This window comes from Ricinus communis, chromosome 2 (genome assembly GCF_019578655.1).
Source record: "Ricinus communis isolate WT05 ecotype wild-type chromosome 2, ASM1957865v1, whole genome shotgun sequence".
In the NCBI taxonomy this organism is placed as follows: domain Eukaryota; kingdom Viridiplantae; phylum Streptophyta; class Magnoliopsida; order Malpighiales; family Euphorbiaceae; genus Ricinus; species Ricinus communis.
In genome coordinates this window covers 821753-841072 of record NC_063257.1, presented here as the reverse complement: position 1 = coordinate 841072, position 19320 = coordinate 821753, and the positions used below count along the sequence as shown (strand labels likewise).

General features: G+C 34.3%; 2 protein-coding genes and 1 long non-coding RNA gene across 4 annotated transcripts; 2 read left to right on the top strand and 1 right to left on the bottom strand.

Annotated features, from left to right (window-relative positions):
* Nucleotides 1-591: 591 nt before the first annotated feature.
* Nucleotides 592-2963, bottom strand: LOC8267857 (pentatricopeptide repeat-containing protein At2g33680). Its single transcript, XM_002510574.4, has one exon. It carries the CDS (start codon nucleotides 2748-2750, stop codon nucleotides 624-626), a length of 2127 nt encoding a protein of 708 aa, XP_002510620.1. The 5' UTR covers nucleotides 2751-2963; the 3' UTR covers nucleotides 592-623.
* Nucleotides 2964-3115: 152 nt separating this feature from the next.
* On the top strand, nucleotides 3116-8099 carry LOC8267858 (probable alpha-amylase 2). 2 transcript variants are annotated; one of them, XM_025156682.2, is made up of 13 exons: nucleotides 3116-3428; nucleotides 3627-3710; nucleotides 3864-3900; nucleotides 4027-4064; nucleotides 4361-4487; nucleotides 4560-4786; nucleotides 5193-5338; nucleotides 5423-5535; nucleotides 5998-6086; nucleotides 6454-6576; nucleotides 7351-7386; nucleotides 7503-7601; nucleotides 7688-8099. In XM_025156682.2, exons 2-13 carry the CDS (start codon nucleotides 3696-3698, stop codon nucleotides 7877-7879), a joined length of 1242 nt encoding a protein of 413 aa, XP_025012450.1. In that variant the 5' UTR covers nucleotides 3116-3428; nucleotides 3627-3695; the 3' UTR covers nucleotides 7880-8099. The 2 variants fall into 2 exon arrangements, with proteins under 2 accessions (XP_025012450.1, XP_015573710.1); XM_015718224.3 differs by having other exon boundaries at nucleotides 3119-3428; nucleotides 3867-3900.
* An 8313-nt stretch (nucleotides 8100-16412) lies between these two features.
* Nucleotides 16413-19047, top strand: LOC125369348. The gene is made up of 2 exons (XR_007214890.1): nucleotides 16413-17548; nucleotides 17943-19047. It is a non-coding gene; the product is annotated as an uncharacterized LOC125369348 (long non-coding RNA).
* The last annotated feature ends 273 nt before the right edge of the window (nucleotides 19048-19320 follow it).

Genomic DNA, 19320 nt, shown 5'->3' with positions numbered 1-19320 from the left:
GAAGAAACACCAAAACCTGGCAGCAACAATGTTCAACGTTGGATATGGCCTCAGAATTCTAGATCATCACAGGCCTATTAGGGAAAGGGAGCAACACCTCTCCCCTAAAGGGAAAAAGGCTACTTCAACCTATCCCTAAGCTAGATTTAAACGTTGGAGTGCAACAAACAACAACAAGGAGCAATAGGACCGTTGCAAACATACTTGTATATAACAGAACATACTTGTACTCAATAATCTTAGAATTCACATTTGAGTAAATATTCATCAAAGATCATAATATAAACGCAATTTCTTCAAATCTGAAGTTTAATTCTGATGAGCTTAGAAAAAGAATTATGCTTTTGCTGGTATTCCTGTCATTTGTAGAAACTAGAGAGTTCCATGGTTGACGGAATGAATAAGAGGATTCTAGCTGCATCTCCAGAAGCCCGTGCTTTCCTTATGGCTGTACAACTTGCTAATGCTATGGGAACTCAAAACTGCATTTTTTAATCTGATAGTAAAATCTTAGCAAATGTTTTATCAGATTTGTTATTTTAAAGGAGGTTTTCGATGAAGTTTCAATTTAATTATTCAAAAAAGGGGTCGTGGCCAAAGAATGAAGTGAATTATTATGCATGCTACATCATAAAGTCATAAGAGTCTGTAACTGAAGCAGGTTGGTAACCTTCATCCTTCATTTGTTTACTTAATCTTAGTATTTCTGTTCTAATTTCTCCAATACATGGATGCATTTGGTCTCCAACGACAAACACATGAACATTGCTCTTGAGTTCAATCCAGCTACACCCAGGCTCCTTGCTCACTCCTCGGACTTTCATCATGCTTCTAACTCGTTCAACATCTTCTGGCCTACCCAAGGCAGTATAGATACCGGATAATAACACGTAAGCAGACGATTCTTGTGAGCCCAACTCCATTAGTTTCTCACCCGCATACGCTCCCAATTCATAATTACGGTAGTTCCGACAGGCACCTAATAAAATGCGCCATAAACATAGGCCATGGTCTATAGTTGTTGATTCAATAAATTCTTTGGCTTCATACAGCTTCCCCGCACGACTCAGGACATCAACCATACAAGCATAATGCTCTACTTTTGGAAGTAAACCAAATTCATCAAACATCATCCTGAAATACAACCAGCCACTATCAACCAATCCCATGTGGCTACAAGCAGAGAGAACATTCACAAATGTGACATCATCTGGCTTCGTGTCTTGCTGTCGCATTTCCTCAAATAGTTCTAGAGCTTCCTTACCATACCCATTTTGAGAAAGTCCAGATATCATTGCATTCCATGATATTATATCTCTCTCTGGCATCCTCCTAAAGACAATGTTTCCCTCTTCTAGATTCCCGCATTTTGCATACATGGTTGAAAGAGCACTTCCAATTGTAACTTCAAGTCCAAGTCCATATTTGATTGTACGGGCATGGATTTGCCTTCCTTGGTCAAAAGCAGCAAGGTTTGAACAAGCTTTTAAAACACTAGCCATAGTTAGTTCATTGGGCAAAATCCCTTCCATCTGCATTCTACAATACAAGCTCAGAGCATCTTCATTCTCCCCATTTTGTACATACCCTGCAATCATGGATGTCCACAGAACAAGATCAGGTTGTTGTAAATAATTGAACCCTTTTCGAGCATCTTCTGTAACACCACTTTTTGCATACATGTCAACTAAAGCTGTCATTATATAGAGTTGAGATTCAAATCCCAACTTCAATAAATAATTGTGCACTTGCTTTCCTTCTTCAACAGCACATGCATCACTGCAAGCATTAAGAACGCCTACAAGGGTAAACTCACTAGGATTAATACCAGCAAAATGCATCCTAGAAAAGAGTTTCAAAGCCTTATGAGAATCCCCACTTTGAGCATAACCAGTGATCATAGCTGACCATGTGATGGAATTCTTATCATTTGACATCTCAAACACTTGAAGAGAATCATCTAAACTCCCACATTTAGCATACATGGTAACCAGCGCGTTTAAAATAGAGAGAAATACTAATAGCCCGGTTTTAACTGCAAGGCAATGTATCTGCTTGCCACTATCAACAAATTCAGGAACAGCCAAAGCACTAAGAACACTAGTGAATGCAAACTCATTCACATCCTCCTCTTCTCTTCGCATCAATTCAAAGACTTCGAAAGCCTCTCCAGCAAGACGTTGAATTGCATACCCTGAAATCATTGTAGCCCATGTAACCTCGTTTCTCTCGGGCATTCTGTCAAACACTTCGCGAGCCTCAAAAAGCAGACCAGCTTTACAATACATATTGAGGAGAGAGCTACCAACAAAAACATCATAGAAACACGCCATTTTGATGGCAACAGCATGAGCCTGCTGACCAAAAAAAATGCTAGACAAGTTTGAAGCGGCAGTGAAAATACCAGAAAAAGTGTGTGCATTTGGTAAGATATTGTCTGCTCTCATGCGCTGAAATAATTCCATGACAAAGGAGGACCCTGTGGGACCCTGTTGGGAGTAACCATTTATGAGACAATTCCATGATATTACGTCTTTATTATGAATTCGATCGAATACAAGCTTGGCTTTAGGTAAATGGCAACACTTGGCATAAAAATTTATCAGACTATTCGCAAGGTATATGCAAGAAGAAGAAGAGGCGAGTTTTATAATCTGAGCGTGGAGAGCCCTGCCTTTTTGGAGGCTTTTTTGATGGGTAAATTGCACAAGAGAATTAAAGGAGGAGAGATTTTGGGGATGGAGAGGCATTAACTCCTTCAGTTCAATTTTGGCGGGCAAAAAGATGAGGATTTCCAAAGAGCGGGTGGTTTAAAGAGGGTGTCACGACGTCGTTCTTGTACTGCTGATATTACGTCGTAAAAGTTGAGTGACTACTTCGCAGCTCTCATTATGTCCACAAATGACAAGGCACCGTTGAAGTCACATCTGACCCGCCAAAACAGACTCCCGCCCAATCCCTTAATTGAGAAGCTTTTTCCCGTTATAATGAAACGTAACTACATTAATCTCCATAGATCCTCATAAATCAAAACCCATCACGTGTCCCCTTACTTTCAAATCCCAACCGTGTAATGCATTCAACTGCATTGGCTGATTGGAACTATCTGCCTTGATTAACCGCTGAAACATCAAGAAAAGACTTTCTCTTATTCTTCCATTTCAAAAAGCTGATGCCCTTTTTTCTATATTCCTCATTCCTATCTCTTTTATCCTGTAAAATTTGTAATATTCTGAGTTGAAAGCTGCTATATTGCGCAATGGATTCCTTTTTATAGCACAAATTCAGTCTTCTTTTTATGCCTCTCTTTTACAAAAATTTATGGAGGCAACTGCGTGATTCCAATTGAGTGGACTCTTTTTTCTTTCTATATAAAGGCCATAGGGCTGGAGAAGAAACTCACGCTGCGATCGCTACCTTCAGCTTTCGTAATTTTCTGATCTCTTTATTTTCTCTTCCAGCTTTTCTCTGCTTTCTTTTTTTAAGAAAATTTTCTTATTCTGCAAATTCTAAAGCCAATGCTGATAATTATGATTTAATTTGAGATTTTGAAGGAGCTTTGTTCTCTCTCTTTTCTTGCTTCTTAATTTATATGTGAAATTGAATATCATTAGATTGTGATGCAGGGTATTTCCTTGCTGCTTAAACTTTTTCGATCCAGCGTCAAATTGTGGACAGCCACCGATTAACTTGGCATGGGCTACTTAAATGTATGCACTTTGCTTCAACTCTTTTCGTCTTTAGCCGCCTGATTGTTGTTATCATCACTTCAGTTTACTTTATGAACTGTTATTTTATATGCTCTATCAAGATTTACGGAATCACCCTGTTATTTATTTATTTTGTGTACTTCCTAAAATAAGCAGGAAACTTGTGAATGTAACCAGCAGACTGATATAGGTGTGCTGCTTCTATCCCTCTCGATATATATTGCTCTGCATTTTCTCTTTTTCTTTTCTATATGTTGTTTAAAATGGTTCTCATCGGACATTAATGGTCTAACATATGCTGATTATTTGTCTTCAGGTGCAGCAGTGCGTAATGGGAAAGAAATACTTTTGCAGGTAAAATGGAAAGAAAAAAATAGTTCTTGATATGGCTGGAGAAAATGTAAATTTCTGTTGGCACCTTAATTGCCATCTCATCATCTCTGTATGAAACCCTCATGCATTAAAAAGTGATGACGCGGAATTGTTTACTTGAATGTTGTTTCCGACCTGAATCTTATGCAGTTGTTATCTGTAATTCGAAAAACAGCATATTAATTATATTGAAAGCTGTGAGCTAGAAGAAGGTAATTTTTAACGCAAATTTTACCAGACATTTATTTTGTAGATATGACTGAAACTTTGTTTGACAGGCTTTTAACTGGGAATCTCATAAGCATGATTGGTGGAGAAACTTGGAAAGGAAGGTTCCTGACATTGCAAAATCTGGGTTTACTTCAGCATGGTTGCCACCGCCATCTCAGTCATTGTCACCTGAAGGTTGAGAGGGATAAAACTTTTTGACTAATATTAAATTTTTGGGTCTTTTACCTGACGTTTTTCTCTGAGCAGGTTACCTTCCTCAGAACCTTTATTCTCTCAACTCTGTATATGGTTCTGAGCACCTGTTGAAAGCTTTACTTCAAAAGATGAAGCAATATAACGTCAGAGCAATGGCTGATATTGTTATCAATCACCGTATCGGAACTACCAAAGGGCACGGAGGAATGTACAATCGTTACGACGGTATTCCAATACCATGGGATGAACGTGCTGTTACTTTATGTACTGGAGGACTGGTAATTATGCAATAGAACTTTTTTAAGTGACTTTGATGCCATAAATGCCAACTGTGACTCTAGTCAATATTGTGTTTCTTAAGCGATGCTAAACGTTTTGTGAATTCACTTGAAACTTTTGTCGAGAATCTCTTTTTTTCTTTTGGTCATATCTGGTAATTTAGAACTTTAGGGTTGCGCTGGAGGCGACGAGGTGCTCATGTGCATACATGGGGGCTGGTTTGCATCTGTGAATTGGCTTTTCCATGGAGCGGGAAAGGGGGACGGATTATAAATTTGATGCTCTGTAGATGATTATAAACATGTGTCCTCCCACTAATATGATTTGACCACTGATTACGTCTTCAAACCATTTTGGGTTTGTTTTATACTAAAAAGCTTTTGTCCTATTTATGCCATATTACAGGGTAACCGCAGCACAGGCGACAACTTCAATGGAGTTCCTAATATTGATCATACCCAACATTTTGTTCGAAAAGATATTATTGGATGGCTGAAGTGGCTGCGTAATGTTGTTGGCTTTCAAGATTTCCGTTTTGATTTTGCAAGAGGGTAATTGCTATTCTACACATGAAAAGTATCCGTGTTTTGTATTTGTACATGAATATTAAAGTCTCTACAATGCTGCATTTTTAGTTACTCGGCAAAATATGTGAAGGAATACATTGAAGCAGCAAAGCCAATTTTTTCTATTGGCGAGTATTGGGATTCTTGCAACTACAGTGGCACCTATTTGGAATATAGCCAAGGTAAATATTTACGTCTCGTATTCATGATCTGTCAATTGATACAAGGTAACTTAGTTCCCTGGTATAACTGAGTGAATCCTTTTCAAAAATTAAAGTTCAACTGCGGGCACTGTTGGGATCTTATTGACTTAAAACAGGATAATCTTTTTTCAAAATATCTAGAGTTCTGAATCCATTACTATTAAAAGAGGAAAGCTGCATAGATATCTATAGTTCTTCAAAACTGATTATGTCATTCATGTATGTTTCTTGGCATACTGATAACCTCTAATTGAAGATTTTGATTTGAAATGACCCTTTTTTATTTTATGGTGTCATATGGTTGGTGCTTTTTACCAATGGCTTATATTTTGTTACTTCCCACTTTCCCTTTACTTTTTGTTTTTCCCTTTAGGAAACCTGACTTCGCTTTGAGAATGCTGCTTTATATTTAGCATGACTTTTCTACAATTCCTCTTCCAGATAGCCACAGACAACGGATTGTCAATTGGATCGATTGCACAGGACAGCTTTCAGCTGCTTTTGACTTCACAACAAAGGGAATTCTTCAGGTACTTCTAAGAAATTTTCTACTTAGACGAAGATGGCAGTCCATTCTGGTGAACAACCTAAGAATTTCCCTAGGGACCATGATCTTTTGACTTGATGAGAGTGATTGCCTAATTTACCATGGTAGCTTCTAGAAGTTCTTAGGGTAAATACACTTTGCTGCTTTAGCTGACTTCTCTTTTGAAGATATAAATAAAAGCTTAAATTGTTGAGATATGATTCAGAACCCTACTAAGTTTAGGAATTATATGTCTACTTAATAAATTTGAGCATGAATATTTCTGATATTGTGTGGAATTTGCTGGCAGAGAGGCTGCATCTTTTGATGGTGATATTAGTTCTTGATAGAATTTATTGTCTACTGTGCAGGAAGCTGTTAAGGGACAACTCTGGCGTCTTCGTGATTCCAAAGGGAAACCACCAGGTGTAATGGGATGGTGGCCTTCAAGGGCTGTTACATTCATTGATAACCATGATACAGGATCAACACAGGTACCGTAGCTGTTCTTATCATTGTTAATCATGAACTTAAGTGGTTGTGGGAGAATGAATCTGTAATTCTTTCAGAACTAGAATTTGCAGTTACTTTAAGCATAAAAGAACAGAAACTGCTATTTGAATTTGATGTTTGAGGTGCCAACAGGCTAGGATTGATCTCATGAGTAGCTGTTGAGCTTATAGTGCATGAAATTGCAACAGATGAAAGAACTGTTAGATGCATCTTTTCTGTTGGATGATATTGTAGTGATTTGTTTTCCAAATCCTTTTTGGCAGTGTAGCAAACATTGAGTATAGGTTCAGGTTTTAAAATTAAGATTTTTCTTTTCATTTAAAGATTCATTTTGGTTCTTGACTGCCACTGGGATAATATTGGAGAATTTTGGTTGGGCTCTTTGTTCACTACAAAAGAATTTGGATGTTGCGGATTCTTATGATGGCATGAGATTTGGTGAATCCAGTTCAGCAAGACACACAAAAACACACGAATGCTTTCCTTGAATTAGTTGAGTTTGCTAATACATTGTCAAAATTCTAAGCTTATAATGTGTTCTGATCCTTAGTTCTCTTACTTGGTAGTTTGCAGAGTTCAGTTGAAATTTTTCTGTATTGTTCTTATTTACAAGTGGGATTTGCTCCATGCTAAATGTATGATCTGCGTGGCAATCCTGATTTCAGATTTCTTTTTTCTTTTTCTTTTTCTTTTTCTTTTCTTTTTTTACTTAAGCGGGAATTTATACAATGTTTATGATCATTTTACTCTCGCAGGGCCATTGGCCTTTCCCTTCACATCATATTATGGAGGTACGTCAAGTAATTGTTAGTCCTTTTTCGTTACTTCGCCTTCTGAACTAAGTGCAGCTTACATTCTTACTTTCTAATCATGTTAAGAGTTAGCTCTGGCATCTTATTCTGCACAGGGCTACGCATACATACTTACACATCCAGGAATCCCAACAGTTTTCTATGACCATTTTTATGATTGGGGCAACTCCATTCATGAACAAATAGTGAAACTGGTATGTGGAATTTGTAATCCTATCCATGAAATTCATCGAGCGTGGAAAAGGCTTTTTCCTTAGAAAAGCTTCAACCATTTTTGCAGATTGACATTAGGAAGCGACAAGACATCAACAGTCGATCATCTATCAGGATTCTTGAAGCCCAGCCAAACCTATACTCTGCAATTATTGGGGAGAAAGTGTGCATGAAGATTGGAGATGGTTCCTGGAGCCCGTCTGGCAGAGAATGGACACTGGCAACCTCAGGCCATAGATATGCTGTATGGCAAAAATGATGCCTCTCATAATTTGTCCACAGTTTTGCAAACTTATTTCCAGGGAGTAGGGGAGCGTGGATGGTGTGGACCTGATGGTCATGTTTCTATAGCTACTACAAGGGTTTAACTACCATGTAAATAAAGAATAATTGCCCTTGAATAAGTGCATTCAACTTGTTGCTCTCGTCTCGTCGGATTGCTAACATCAATAAAATGGATCCACTTATATTGCGGAGAATGTATAAAAATTATTATCACTAAACACAAATATATTAAAAAAAATAAAGATACATTGAAGACCTAATTCAAATGACAAAAGCTATTAGTCTTAGGAACCGGAAACGTTAAGAAATGATTATTTCTATTGTATAACCTTACGTTTATTGGGTATCTATTAAGATAAATTTTTAAAAAAATTAATAGAAATTATAGTCAAATTTATAAAAATTTCTAGAAAAATAAAATAAAATTCATTATTTTTCTTCCTAAGAAAAACCTAACCAGCAAGTGTAGCAAATTATCCCACACCTCGATTTTTGGTGATTCTCTATAGCTAACTAACCACTAAACGACTCCTCTCTCTTCTGTACAAGACAATTACTCTTATCTTCAAAAATAATCCAAAGAAACCGGAAACGTTAAGAAATGATTATTTCTATTGTATAACCTTACGTTTATTGGGTATCTATTAAGATAAATTTTTAAAAAAATTAATAGAAATTATAGTCAAATTTATAAGAATTTCTAGAAAAATAAAATAAAATTCATTATTTTTCTTCCTAAGAAAAACCTAACCAGCAAGTGTAGCAAATTATCCCACACCTCGATTTTTGGTGATTCTCTATAGCTAACTAACCACTAAACGACTCCTCTCTCTTCTGTACAAGACAATTACTCTTATCTTTAAAAATAATCCAAATATAGTCTTCTACTTTCTCCATTTTAAAGCACCATTGTTCTATGTGAAGTCAAGACCATCTTTTATACCTTAACTTATAATTCCATTCTTCTGCAAGCGACGTTCCAGCTATTTTGAACACTAGTTTCTTACTAGTTTGTGGTTTTGTATGGATGAAGATGTTGCATTTAGATGACTAGGGTTTCCTATTAAAAGGGAAAAAGTGTAGGTTATTTGGTATAAAAGATAATTCATTTTTAGTTCATACATATGTTAAGAAATTAATTATTTTTTAACTAATACAATTAATTTTTATCACTTTCTCTTTAAAATACCATTGAACATTTCGTAAAAATTGCGATTTCAAAATAAGAACAAAATTTGAAATTATTAACATGTGATGATATCTATGTCAATTAGTGAATAATAGTTTTAATAATTACTTACCCAACAATTAAAAAAACTTAAGATCTTTTTATGTTGAAGTTGGATGGTTGAAGTTTATTATCCAATAAAAAGTTATATATTTATAATTTTGAATTTAAATTTTTAATAAAATATCAACCGTCAAGTTTTAAATTAAATATATAATTAAAAAAATATGAGCTATCATGTTCAATTTAGTCGTAAGAGAATGTCAATTCTTAAAACTATCTAGATAGAGAGAATAGTATTTTTTTTGTTTGAAATCCAAATTAAGAAAAATATGTCTATTTTATCTACATCGATCAAATACATTTCATTAAAGTTCAAATATTTCATCGGGAAAATAAATTATATCCAGAAATAGTAGAAACCAATTATTCTTGAAAATAATTCTAAAAAATTGAAAGCATTGTAATTCATAATTGTTATTTATGAAACTGATAAACTAATAAAACTCCGCTAATATTATCCAGGCTTTAAGCTCATATCTAAGAATCATAAAAATAAGAAAAAATAAAAAATAAAAAATCATTTATCTTAATCCATTAGGGATGTATGTGCCTTAGGTTTTAGGTCTATTTTAAGTATATTATTAGGACTGTTTTAAATGAAACTTCAGAAAATTTATATTATGTAGGACTGTTTGACCTTATTAATGTTAGTTTTCTTTCTATTGGAAAAAAGAAAGCCTAGAGATATGCCTGTAACAAATTTGTGAAACCTTTTCTTCGTTTTGGTTCAAAGAGAAACCATATATAACCCAACTCCTTATGGATTGCTGAATGGTAAGAGATACCCAGTTAAGTAAACTAATCATAGATTTCGTAAAGACGACTAAGCATTTGATTTAGGCCATAGTACGCTGTAGAAATATGTTGTGTAGGCATAGATGCAACGCGACAAGGTAATATGAAAGATTTGTTGTAGTATAGACTCTATAGTACAGAAGGTGTAAGAGTTGAATCTTTGGCTGAGTTCAGAACTAAGTATAGATTGGCAATAATGGACCTCACTTGCAATAGTAGCATGGGAAATTTACTGTACCAAGTCTGAATCCTAAATCCTGATACTGTTGTTGTTGTGTGTTTGTGTTGAAACTCGAGAGAAAGATAAAAGAGAGAGAAAAGGGTCACATGACAGTAGAGCTGGAAAGATGCTTTCTCCTATCACAATCTTACCCATCGTCATCGCCCTCATCATTTGTGTTTTGAAACTCAACGAAGCAGACCTTCCCCACCCCATCCGTCCCTTCTCCAAAACAACAAAACATTTTCTTTTCAAGTTATTTTAATTCTTTATGTGGTGCTTAATATACAGACAATTCTCTCTCATGTGACATGCACACTGTGTCCAAAATTCTGTCATTTCATTGAAAATTGTAAAAAGGAATTCACCCATTTCGACCCTCAATCATCTCTTTTCTTCAGCTTTATCCAATGTTTTCCACGCATCCTCCTTCCTTCACCTTCCCCCACTGCAACCCTTTTCCTTTTTAGGTTAGATTTTTCTTTAACTGATATTAGGTTAGACCTAGATCACCACAAGGTTATTGCAAGTGTCAAGTTCATCTTTGGAGTTGAATCTTCCACTCGCAGAAATGATCAAGTTGTTTCCCTTTTCCCTTGTTTCCTGAAATTAAAGAATAAAGTACACCATTAGAGCATATCTTATATAAAAAGGAAATGAGTTAGCTATTCTAGGTGTATTATAATTAGAGCAGCCATTAAATTAATAATATTTGAATATTTTGAATATCTTCAGTTTTTTATGTTAATATTTTAAAAAAATCATATATTAGAGATATGGGAAATATTATACAGAATGATGATTATAAATAACACTAAGTAAATTACTGAAAAGTACATGGGAAAATCATAATTGCATGAGAAGGAGGCAGACCACATGCATCAAAAGTGAAGTAATACTATAGAGTCATAATAATCATAGATGCTACTTTCGCACAATAATAATAATAATAATGGGTGCATGGCAATTGTAAATGCTACTCATGAACAAATATTTAGCAGTTAAATATATATTTATATAGAGTAATATGCAACATATAAGTTGACATTGTGCACTTAGTACAATAAAAGAGAGGGTTACAACTTGCACCAATTATATTATACACCAGCAATGCCATTAATTGATCTCACATGGTAAAGAAATCCTTTCTTGTGTCAACATTAATTTGTCTGCCACTCTTGTCTAGGATAAATCGCTTACAAAATTTCAATTGTAAAATGTGCCCCATAATCGACAGGGTCTCAGCACATTAATTATATGCTTTAATAATTTTATAACTTGAAGTTTTTCCCTACACATTCTAATGGAATTTTACCCTTTTGAGAGCCCATGAAGGTCCAAACACAGCTACATGTTCATTTTATTAACAGTGTTTTCAAATTTGAATCAACCATGAGAATTAAGTGGAAAAATGAAAAAGCAAAAGGGGAATATAACAGTATAGCATAAGTTTGCACAAACTGATTAATGTGTTTTGATACAGTCGTAGCAGAAAAGAATTTATGTAAACCAAAACCACTTTTCTTAAAAGGTGAATAATGAATTACTAGTTACTATTCTCCAAAAGTGAAAGTCCAGGCAGCAATTAATATTTAGATGGAGCTTTGCAGTACAAGTTACTACTGTATAGCTAGCTAACTAGTTTACCAAATTGTGTTTCAATAAAAAAGAAAAAAAAAAAAAAAGGAAAAGGAAAAAGAAGCATTGTAGACTTTTAACCTAGAAAGCTCTTGCTACTCTTCACAAGTCAACCAGCATAGACCTGTAGCAAGCACAGCAATTAGTAGTCAAAATCATGCTATTACATTAAACATATGAGGAGAAACTTGGGTTAAGAATCTTAAGGGAAAAAGAAAAGAGAAGAGACACAGCACAAACTCATCAAAATGCCAAAGTTTAACTAATGATGGTGATTCTGTCCCTGTAGACAACACCAACAAGCATGATTGGCAAGTTTTTTACTTTAAATAAATTAATGAAAGCAGAAAATCTAATTAATTACATACAAACATATTGTTGAGCTTTCGAAGCAATTACCTACGTGAGAGCATATCCACTTGAAACCGCCCTCCCCATAGCTCCTAATCATGAAAAAGAGTGGATTTCCATGCATCGAGCTCTGCAAATATATGCAAAAAGTCTCTCTCTCTCCCATTTGTACCCCTTTCACTCCTTGACTAGATTTTGAATTCAACCTCTTGTTAGTCAACCAAATCTTCATGTAACAATGTGTTGTTTTTTATTTTAATTGTGGAACTACCCACAAAACATTTAAAAAAAATATATATTAGAAGTTTACTAATTTTGAAATTAAACATGAAGTACTGTTTGTGGTTTTCTTTTTATGTCTTTTTTTTGTTTGTTACGTACGTTGATTATTACCTTGGACTTCCACTAATTTGAAAAAGGAAAATAAGAATTAGTCCCCACAATTGCACCCATCATCCTTCTATAAGCTTTCTGAAAAGGAAATAAAAGTCATACAGATAGGTAGAGGATAAAAGCTGCACCTGAAATTGCACAAAGTGCAGCAAGGGAACAAAGCGCATGAACTTTTATCAAAGCCTAGATTTTGCCATTAAACTGGAAATAATAAATTGGAAAAGAGTTGCTTTTGCTTCTCCTGGAATTTACCTTCTTAATCTATACTCTTACAATTGGACCCTTTTTAAAAATGACAATTAGTAATCCATCGTATACATTGTTGACCCTAAATTTGCCAGTCACCTATCAACGTTCATCTCTTTCGTTAGTTTTTTCTTCTAATGTGAGAGAAGACAGTGCTGTGACTTGAACCTAAAATTTTATGAGACTCTGAGCTTCCATGTCATGTCTAATGAATTATTTAATAGAGGAGTAAATTGTGAAGAATACAATAAGATAAGATCACAGTTTCATTACTCCCGTCTATATATGTTAATATAGTAATAATAATTCGATGTGACAAAAGAAATGGGTTCATGTAAATCTACCATGACGTCGGATAGATGAAACTCGTAGGTGCATTTCTAAGTTGGAACCACCAGTATCATATTTGTCAGAGAAATTCGCCTTTTTAAGATCTAGCCATCTCTATTGGGAAGATCTCATTTACTCCAAATATCTATTAGAGGAAATGGCTTTAACCCTTTTGTCTGCCTGTAATGAAATACTACATTCATTGAGACTTACATTTTAAATGTGACCGTTGGTTCCGTATCGATCCATCTAACTTGTAAAATCTTGCGACTATTAGAGATTTCCTTCATATGCCTCAGTCTAGTTTCATTCAAAAACATAGAGCCACACACACATTCAAGTTCATCCCTCCCTTTTCATTCTCTCAATCCAAAACAAATAGGAACACTTGTAAAAAGTGAAAATGCGTTTTCTTTTGGTACTTCGAATGAACTTTCGATGTAGAATAGCGATGTTAGGTATAGAAATTTGTATGAGAGAGTTACATAATTTTTGAATTATTAAGCTAATATTTAAAAAATGCCTATTAATTCACCAAAAAAAAAAGATTATTAAAGTGTTTTTCTTTTTGTTTCAGTAAGTATATGAGATCGCACTTGAAAACTTCTTAAAATGTAAAGAGATCTGCAGTTTCTTTTAGATGCCTGAGATCTAGGGTTTGCTTCAGAAAATTTCTTTAGCCTTTACGCAGCGTTTTGCTTCAGAATTATTTGACTTTCTTTTAGATGCGTCTGAATTTATTTTACGATAGAATGTGAAAATGATAAAAACAAAAAAAGTAACAAATATATGAATAATTACAGCGAGAAGTGAATGAGGGTTCAGTAGCAATTCAACCAAATTAGTATTGTACCTTTTAAAGGTTTGTTTTCAATTATTGAGTAGTGCTAAAAATAAATTTAAAATTTTAGTATTAAATATTTATTTTGTTAAATTTATTTTAGAGAAAGTATAAAATAAACTTGTTTGTTAAAAGAAATTTCTAAAATTCAGATAAAAGAATTGCAAAAGAAAAAAAGAAACATTGAAACAAAAAGATTAAAAGAAAAAAGAAGAAGAAAAAGACGATTGAATTTTGGATTGTTTCGGATAAAAATCAAACGGGGGAAATGTATTAATTGGGTTTAAATGAGCGTGAAGCTTTCGTGTACCAACTACTAATGGAGTAGTATAATTTATCAAACTAAACAAGTTACCAGGTGTATGAATAATAATAATAATAATAATAATAATAATATCAAGTTACAAGAGCAGAGTTATTAATCTTAAAAATATTGACTGTTCCAATGATTCAATCATGATCTGACACCAACTCAGCAGATATAGATAGCTAGCTTGTCAATTTCAGTCTGTAACTTCTACGTGGGAAGAAATCCTGGTATCTCTTCTTCTTCTTCTTCTTCTTCTTCTTCTTCTTCGTTTTCATTTGTATATTCAAACTTTTGAACTGTAACGAATTAATGAGGTACGGTTGGTGGTAGTTTCCAACCAATAAATATTATTAATACCATTTTCCACAATCCCCCCCCACGTATCTGTAATAAGTATTTGTGGAAGTTTGTTCTCTTAAAAAATAAACAACACCAGGCCACTCGCACAATCTACAATAACGTATCAATCGACAAAAAGGGAAGATCTCGTTTCTCTTTCATATTTCCTTCTGCGATGACAATACTTTGTAATTTATTTTTCTTTCTTCTTTTTCCCTTACCCGTGACAATGCATTCAAATATAGAAAGAAATCACTGCAGAGAAATACAAGAGTTTAGAGATCAAATATGTGTTATAATTGGAGAAGATTGACCTCTCTTGTTACTAACTTTTGCCTTTCAATTGCATTGTTAACTTTGGGTAATTTAGGTCAGAAGAAACGTTTTTGAAATTTTTTGATGAAGAAATTCTGTGTGCAGTTGGAAGAAAGAATGTACCTAGGATTCCACTCATTACATTAGTGGTGTTATAGTAGGACCAACAATGGAAGACCAGTGGGTCCTCCTCTCTCTCTCTAAGCTGCTCCATTATTCTTTTGCTGGATGATTACTTGCATTAATCTTTTTTCCTAATTCAAAATGTTAACTCAAATTGAATTTTTGCTGTGATTGGATTATGTTAAACAATTGCATAAATATATAGCAATAAAACTTAAAATATATATTTTTAATCTTAAGATATGCATTCATCAATCCAGTATATTTTATAAAATAATATATTATTTATAAAAATATTATATGAAGTCAACAATCCATGATGGCATTATGAGCACTTTGATGTTTTGAGTTAGCTGACAAGAGAACAAAGTCCATTAGCAATTGATGAATGCGTAACTTCACTCGACTTAATTGCTAGGTATCAAGTCAACAAAGGCCTTAGCTAATTCCACGCTGGCATAATGAGCTATTTTGCTGTTAGCTAGCAACGTGACAAGGATCATTAATATATATGAACATTAATGGCATAATATATGGTAAGAAGTTTGCCCATTTAACATCATTTCATGCTTAAAATTATATGACTTTGTCTCAGAATCTTGAAAAGACAACAAATACTGGAACATAAACCATACATTGTTCTATTTTTCTCACTTAGACAATGGATTGATACATGTCAACTCATTCTCATCGGCTTATAGGATTAAGGGTTAATTTGGTATTTGAATTATTTTTCAAGGTACAATTCACTTCAAAATCAACTTTTTAACCCAATTTACCTGAAAACTTTTAGCTAAAAGCTGTGATGACCATGTTCTATTAGATTTTAAATGGCTCATCCTAACTTGAATTTTCAAAGATAGAAGTTTTACAGTGGTTTTGAAGGAAGACATTGTTTTTTCAATCAATCTAAATATTAGTGTTTGAATAATCACAATATATTGATAAATTTTTAATTGTATAAGGTAAATATCGGTGAAATTTTATTGTGAATTGAGAGTGTTTTATATCAAACTAGAGTTAATAAACTATTACATTAAGAGATTAAAGGAAAAAAGGGTTAGAAGGTGGTTCTAGAATAGATTGAATCTCCAAAAATAGTTTAGAGCTAAATTGGATGTTAAGATGAATTTATAGCTTTGTTGTGCCATGCTAAGATCATTGTTAAAACTGTATTGTTTGATATAGTTTTGTTTTAAATTAATTGAAATTTGAACTAGTGAGTTTACATTATCATAGTTGAAAATAATTTTAACTTAAAAGTAAATAGCTCGCCTCTATAACTTCAGAAGAAAGAGTTTAGAACATTAAATTGTAATCAAACGGCTATGGACAATTCATCTGTACCCTACAACCAATCATCGAGAGGTACATATTGATAACGTTAGATGGACCCTTCACAGCTCTATGCATTACTATTGACAAGGTGGAGCGGTCGGTAGCATCTGAAAAGGAGTTTAAAGGAGAAGAAAAACAACAAGAAGAAGAAAGAAACTTGAGGCAGAGGCCTCTCCTCCTAATTAAAACAAAAGAAAGAAAGCTACTTTTTAATCTGAAACTGATGATGAATTTCGGGTCTTGTTTTGTCATCATTTGGGGGTTGTAAACAAAGACCAAATTAGTTTCTCTTTATATATGCTTAACCCCAACTTTCTGTTGCAGTTTCAGATAGAGATTAGATGCGTGCAATTGTGTGTGAATTTTTGGCATCATAAACGAGGGAAAAGAAAAGAAACGCAAGAAAAGACTGAAGAGAGATAGGGCTTTTCTTCTTCTTTTTTCTTTTTTCCTTTTAGTTATCATCAAGAACGAGGGCAAAGGGCAAGAATAACTATGATGATCATTTGATCCTTCTAAATATATAAACCCTATATTGCAGAAAGAATGAACCATCCAATCTTTTGGATTTTATTATTATTAATATTATTTATTTATCTCTTTGTCTTTTTGGGTCTGATGAAGCCATTTCTTCTCTTCCCTTTTTTCTTTCAATTAATTACACCCATCACCTCAACCTCAACCTCAACCGTCCATTTCTCTCTCTTATTTACTGTGCTACCTTTGTACCATCCTCGCATCTTAAATAAACCCATCTGCCCTCGTCTTTTCATATTCTTCTTCAGATTTGCTATATTCACTTTCTTCTCTATCCGCTCTATCTACCTATCTGTTCGTATGGTGAATACAATAGGGACATGGTTTCAGCTTTCATGTGGGTCTAACAAAGGGTTTCTTACAGAGCTTATTGGCATTCTGTCCACCTCCTTTATCAATAGAACAATTTCTCTCTTTTATTTTCCCTGTCATATATGCATATTTACATATTTATATGGAGGTGGGCATACTGCCAACTGAGCTCTGTTGGTCTCTCTTTGTAAAACCCTCGTGATTTATCCTTCACTTGTCTCCTCCTTTTATTTTTTGTTTTCCTATTCTGCAAGGAAGATCAAGGTAAAGAGCTTGATAACGCCCATGATTATCTTCAACAGTTTCTGTACACTTCAATTTTTTATGATATAGATTTCTTGCTTTATTAGGATCACACAGTAGACAGTAGTAGTTTGTTGCCCTCATGCTCATGGCAAGAAGTGGAAAATAATAAAATTAGACAAAATGAAAAAAGAAACACATGTTTAAGGTATACTTTTTTTCTAGCAGCTGTAGTTTGGATTGATTATGCACAGGATGATTCTTATAAGCAAGCATCATGCACAAGTCTCGTTTCTATAGATCTTCATGTTATGTTTGCGTTCAGTTGGTAAAGCTTACTCTTTTTTTTTTTTCTTTTTACCATTCTCTTTTCCCTATTCTGGGTTTTCTTGTTTGTTTCCTTTTATTTCCTCAGGTGCTGCTCGTATGATGATTTTCTTTTATACTTCGTGTATATCGCTTCTGATCTAGGGTTTTAAGTAGTCTTTTCTTTTCCAATAACAAAATCCCTTTAAGCTAGGGAATTAGGGCTCGAGATTGAAGGTACAAATTCATGGAGTGAAATTGCTCCACAAGGAGAACATGTAAGATAGATTATACCAACTACCATGGCATGTAAGAGAGATTATACCAACTACCATGGTTCCATTAGAAGGGTTCCTTTTGATTGAAGCTGTTAACTTGTAATCATGTTCATGTTCTCTCTTCCATCTGTATATACAAAAAAAATGGTAAAGATTAATTACTAGATCAAAATTAAAGGTGGAGATTTTGGATGTTCATGGCTTCATGCATGTCTGCCACGGTTGTTCAAATTACTAGTTTTAATGTAATAATTGTAGGGCAGGCATGGAGGGAGTCCTTCAATTTTAGGGCAGACCTATCTATCTGTATACGTTTCTAGTTTCTACGCAGCTCTCATATTATACGTAGCCTCATGATTGAAGACTGACACTGCTTTTTTAACTGATGTAGAACAACAAAACCCACACCACCTCTGTAGTAGAGGATGCATGTCATATTCTGCCTCCCTTGACTAGGAATTAGTATGTGATTGGATCGTGGTATCCACGCTGTGTAAAAGCGATTGGAGAGAGACGATTTGTTGGTGGGGAGAGGGGTAGGGGTAGGGATAGGCAGAGGGGGGGAGTTTAAACTTTTTAATATACCTTGGTGGCTCTTCTCAAAAGTCACTTTCATGCTAAGTAGATTTTTAAGCTGTTTTGCCTTTCTTTTTCTTTTTTGTTCTTTTACCTTCTCTCTGGTCACTAAAATTTAGTGTATGATTCTTCCATTCCTTTTGGGTCAAATGGGTTTTGAATTTAGTCATGGGTACGATTCAGAGGAAAAGGGTAAATAAAGTGGATGTTGCTAATGATTCCATTGGGGACCATATGGTGTTAAAGAGAGTGTGGGCACCTCTTTCTTCTTCTCGAAAGGAACCATTATTGTGTTTTCAAAGCTAACAGAATTTATTGATGAGGTTTGCCTCTGTAATAATGAAATTTTTTCAGGCTTCACCATTATATGAGATTATGACTTTGAAATGTAATTAAAACCCGGTTAATCAATAATAACACTTGTAAGGTTCTTATGTTGGGTTCTTGCATTGCAATGGGCCAAACAACATTAATGCCGGATCACATTTATTGAAAGTTGAAATTTCTGTAAGCCCCTTAAGTTCCGTAACTTGAAAATCTTATAATGTAACATGCTGCTGGCCTTCAAGAAGAGCCCATTTTAGCTCAAATGGGGGAAAAAAAACACTATTACCTCAGAATGAAAGAATTCAT

What these genes read in the sequence shown, in the direction of transcription:
- LOC8267858 (XM_025156682.2), top strand. An exon ending in TCAGTCATTGTCACCTGAAG is followed by an intron (nt 4,488 to 4,559) that starts GTTGAGAGGGAT and finishes TTCTCTGAGCAG; the next exon opens with GTTACCTTCCTCAGAACCTT. An exon ending in CGTTTTGATTTTGCAAGAGG is followed by an intron (nt 5,339 to 5,422) that starts GTAATTGCTATT and finishes CTGCATTTTTAG; the next exon opens with TTACTCGGCAAAATATGTGA.
- LOC8267857 (XM_002510574.4), bottom strand. Translation starts at nt 2,750, where the DNA reads ATGCCTCTCCATCCCCAAAATCTCTCCTCCTTTAATTCTCTTGTGCAA.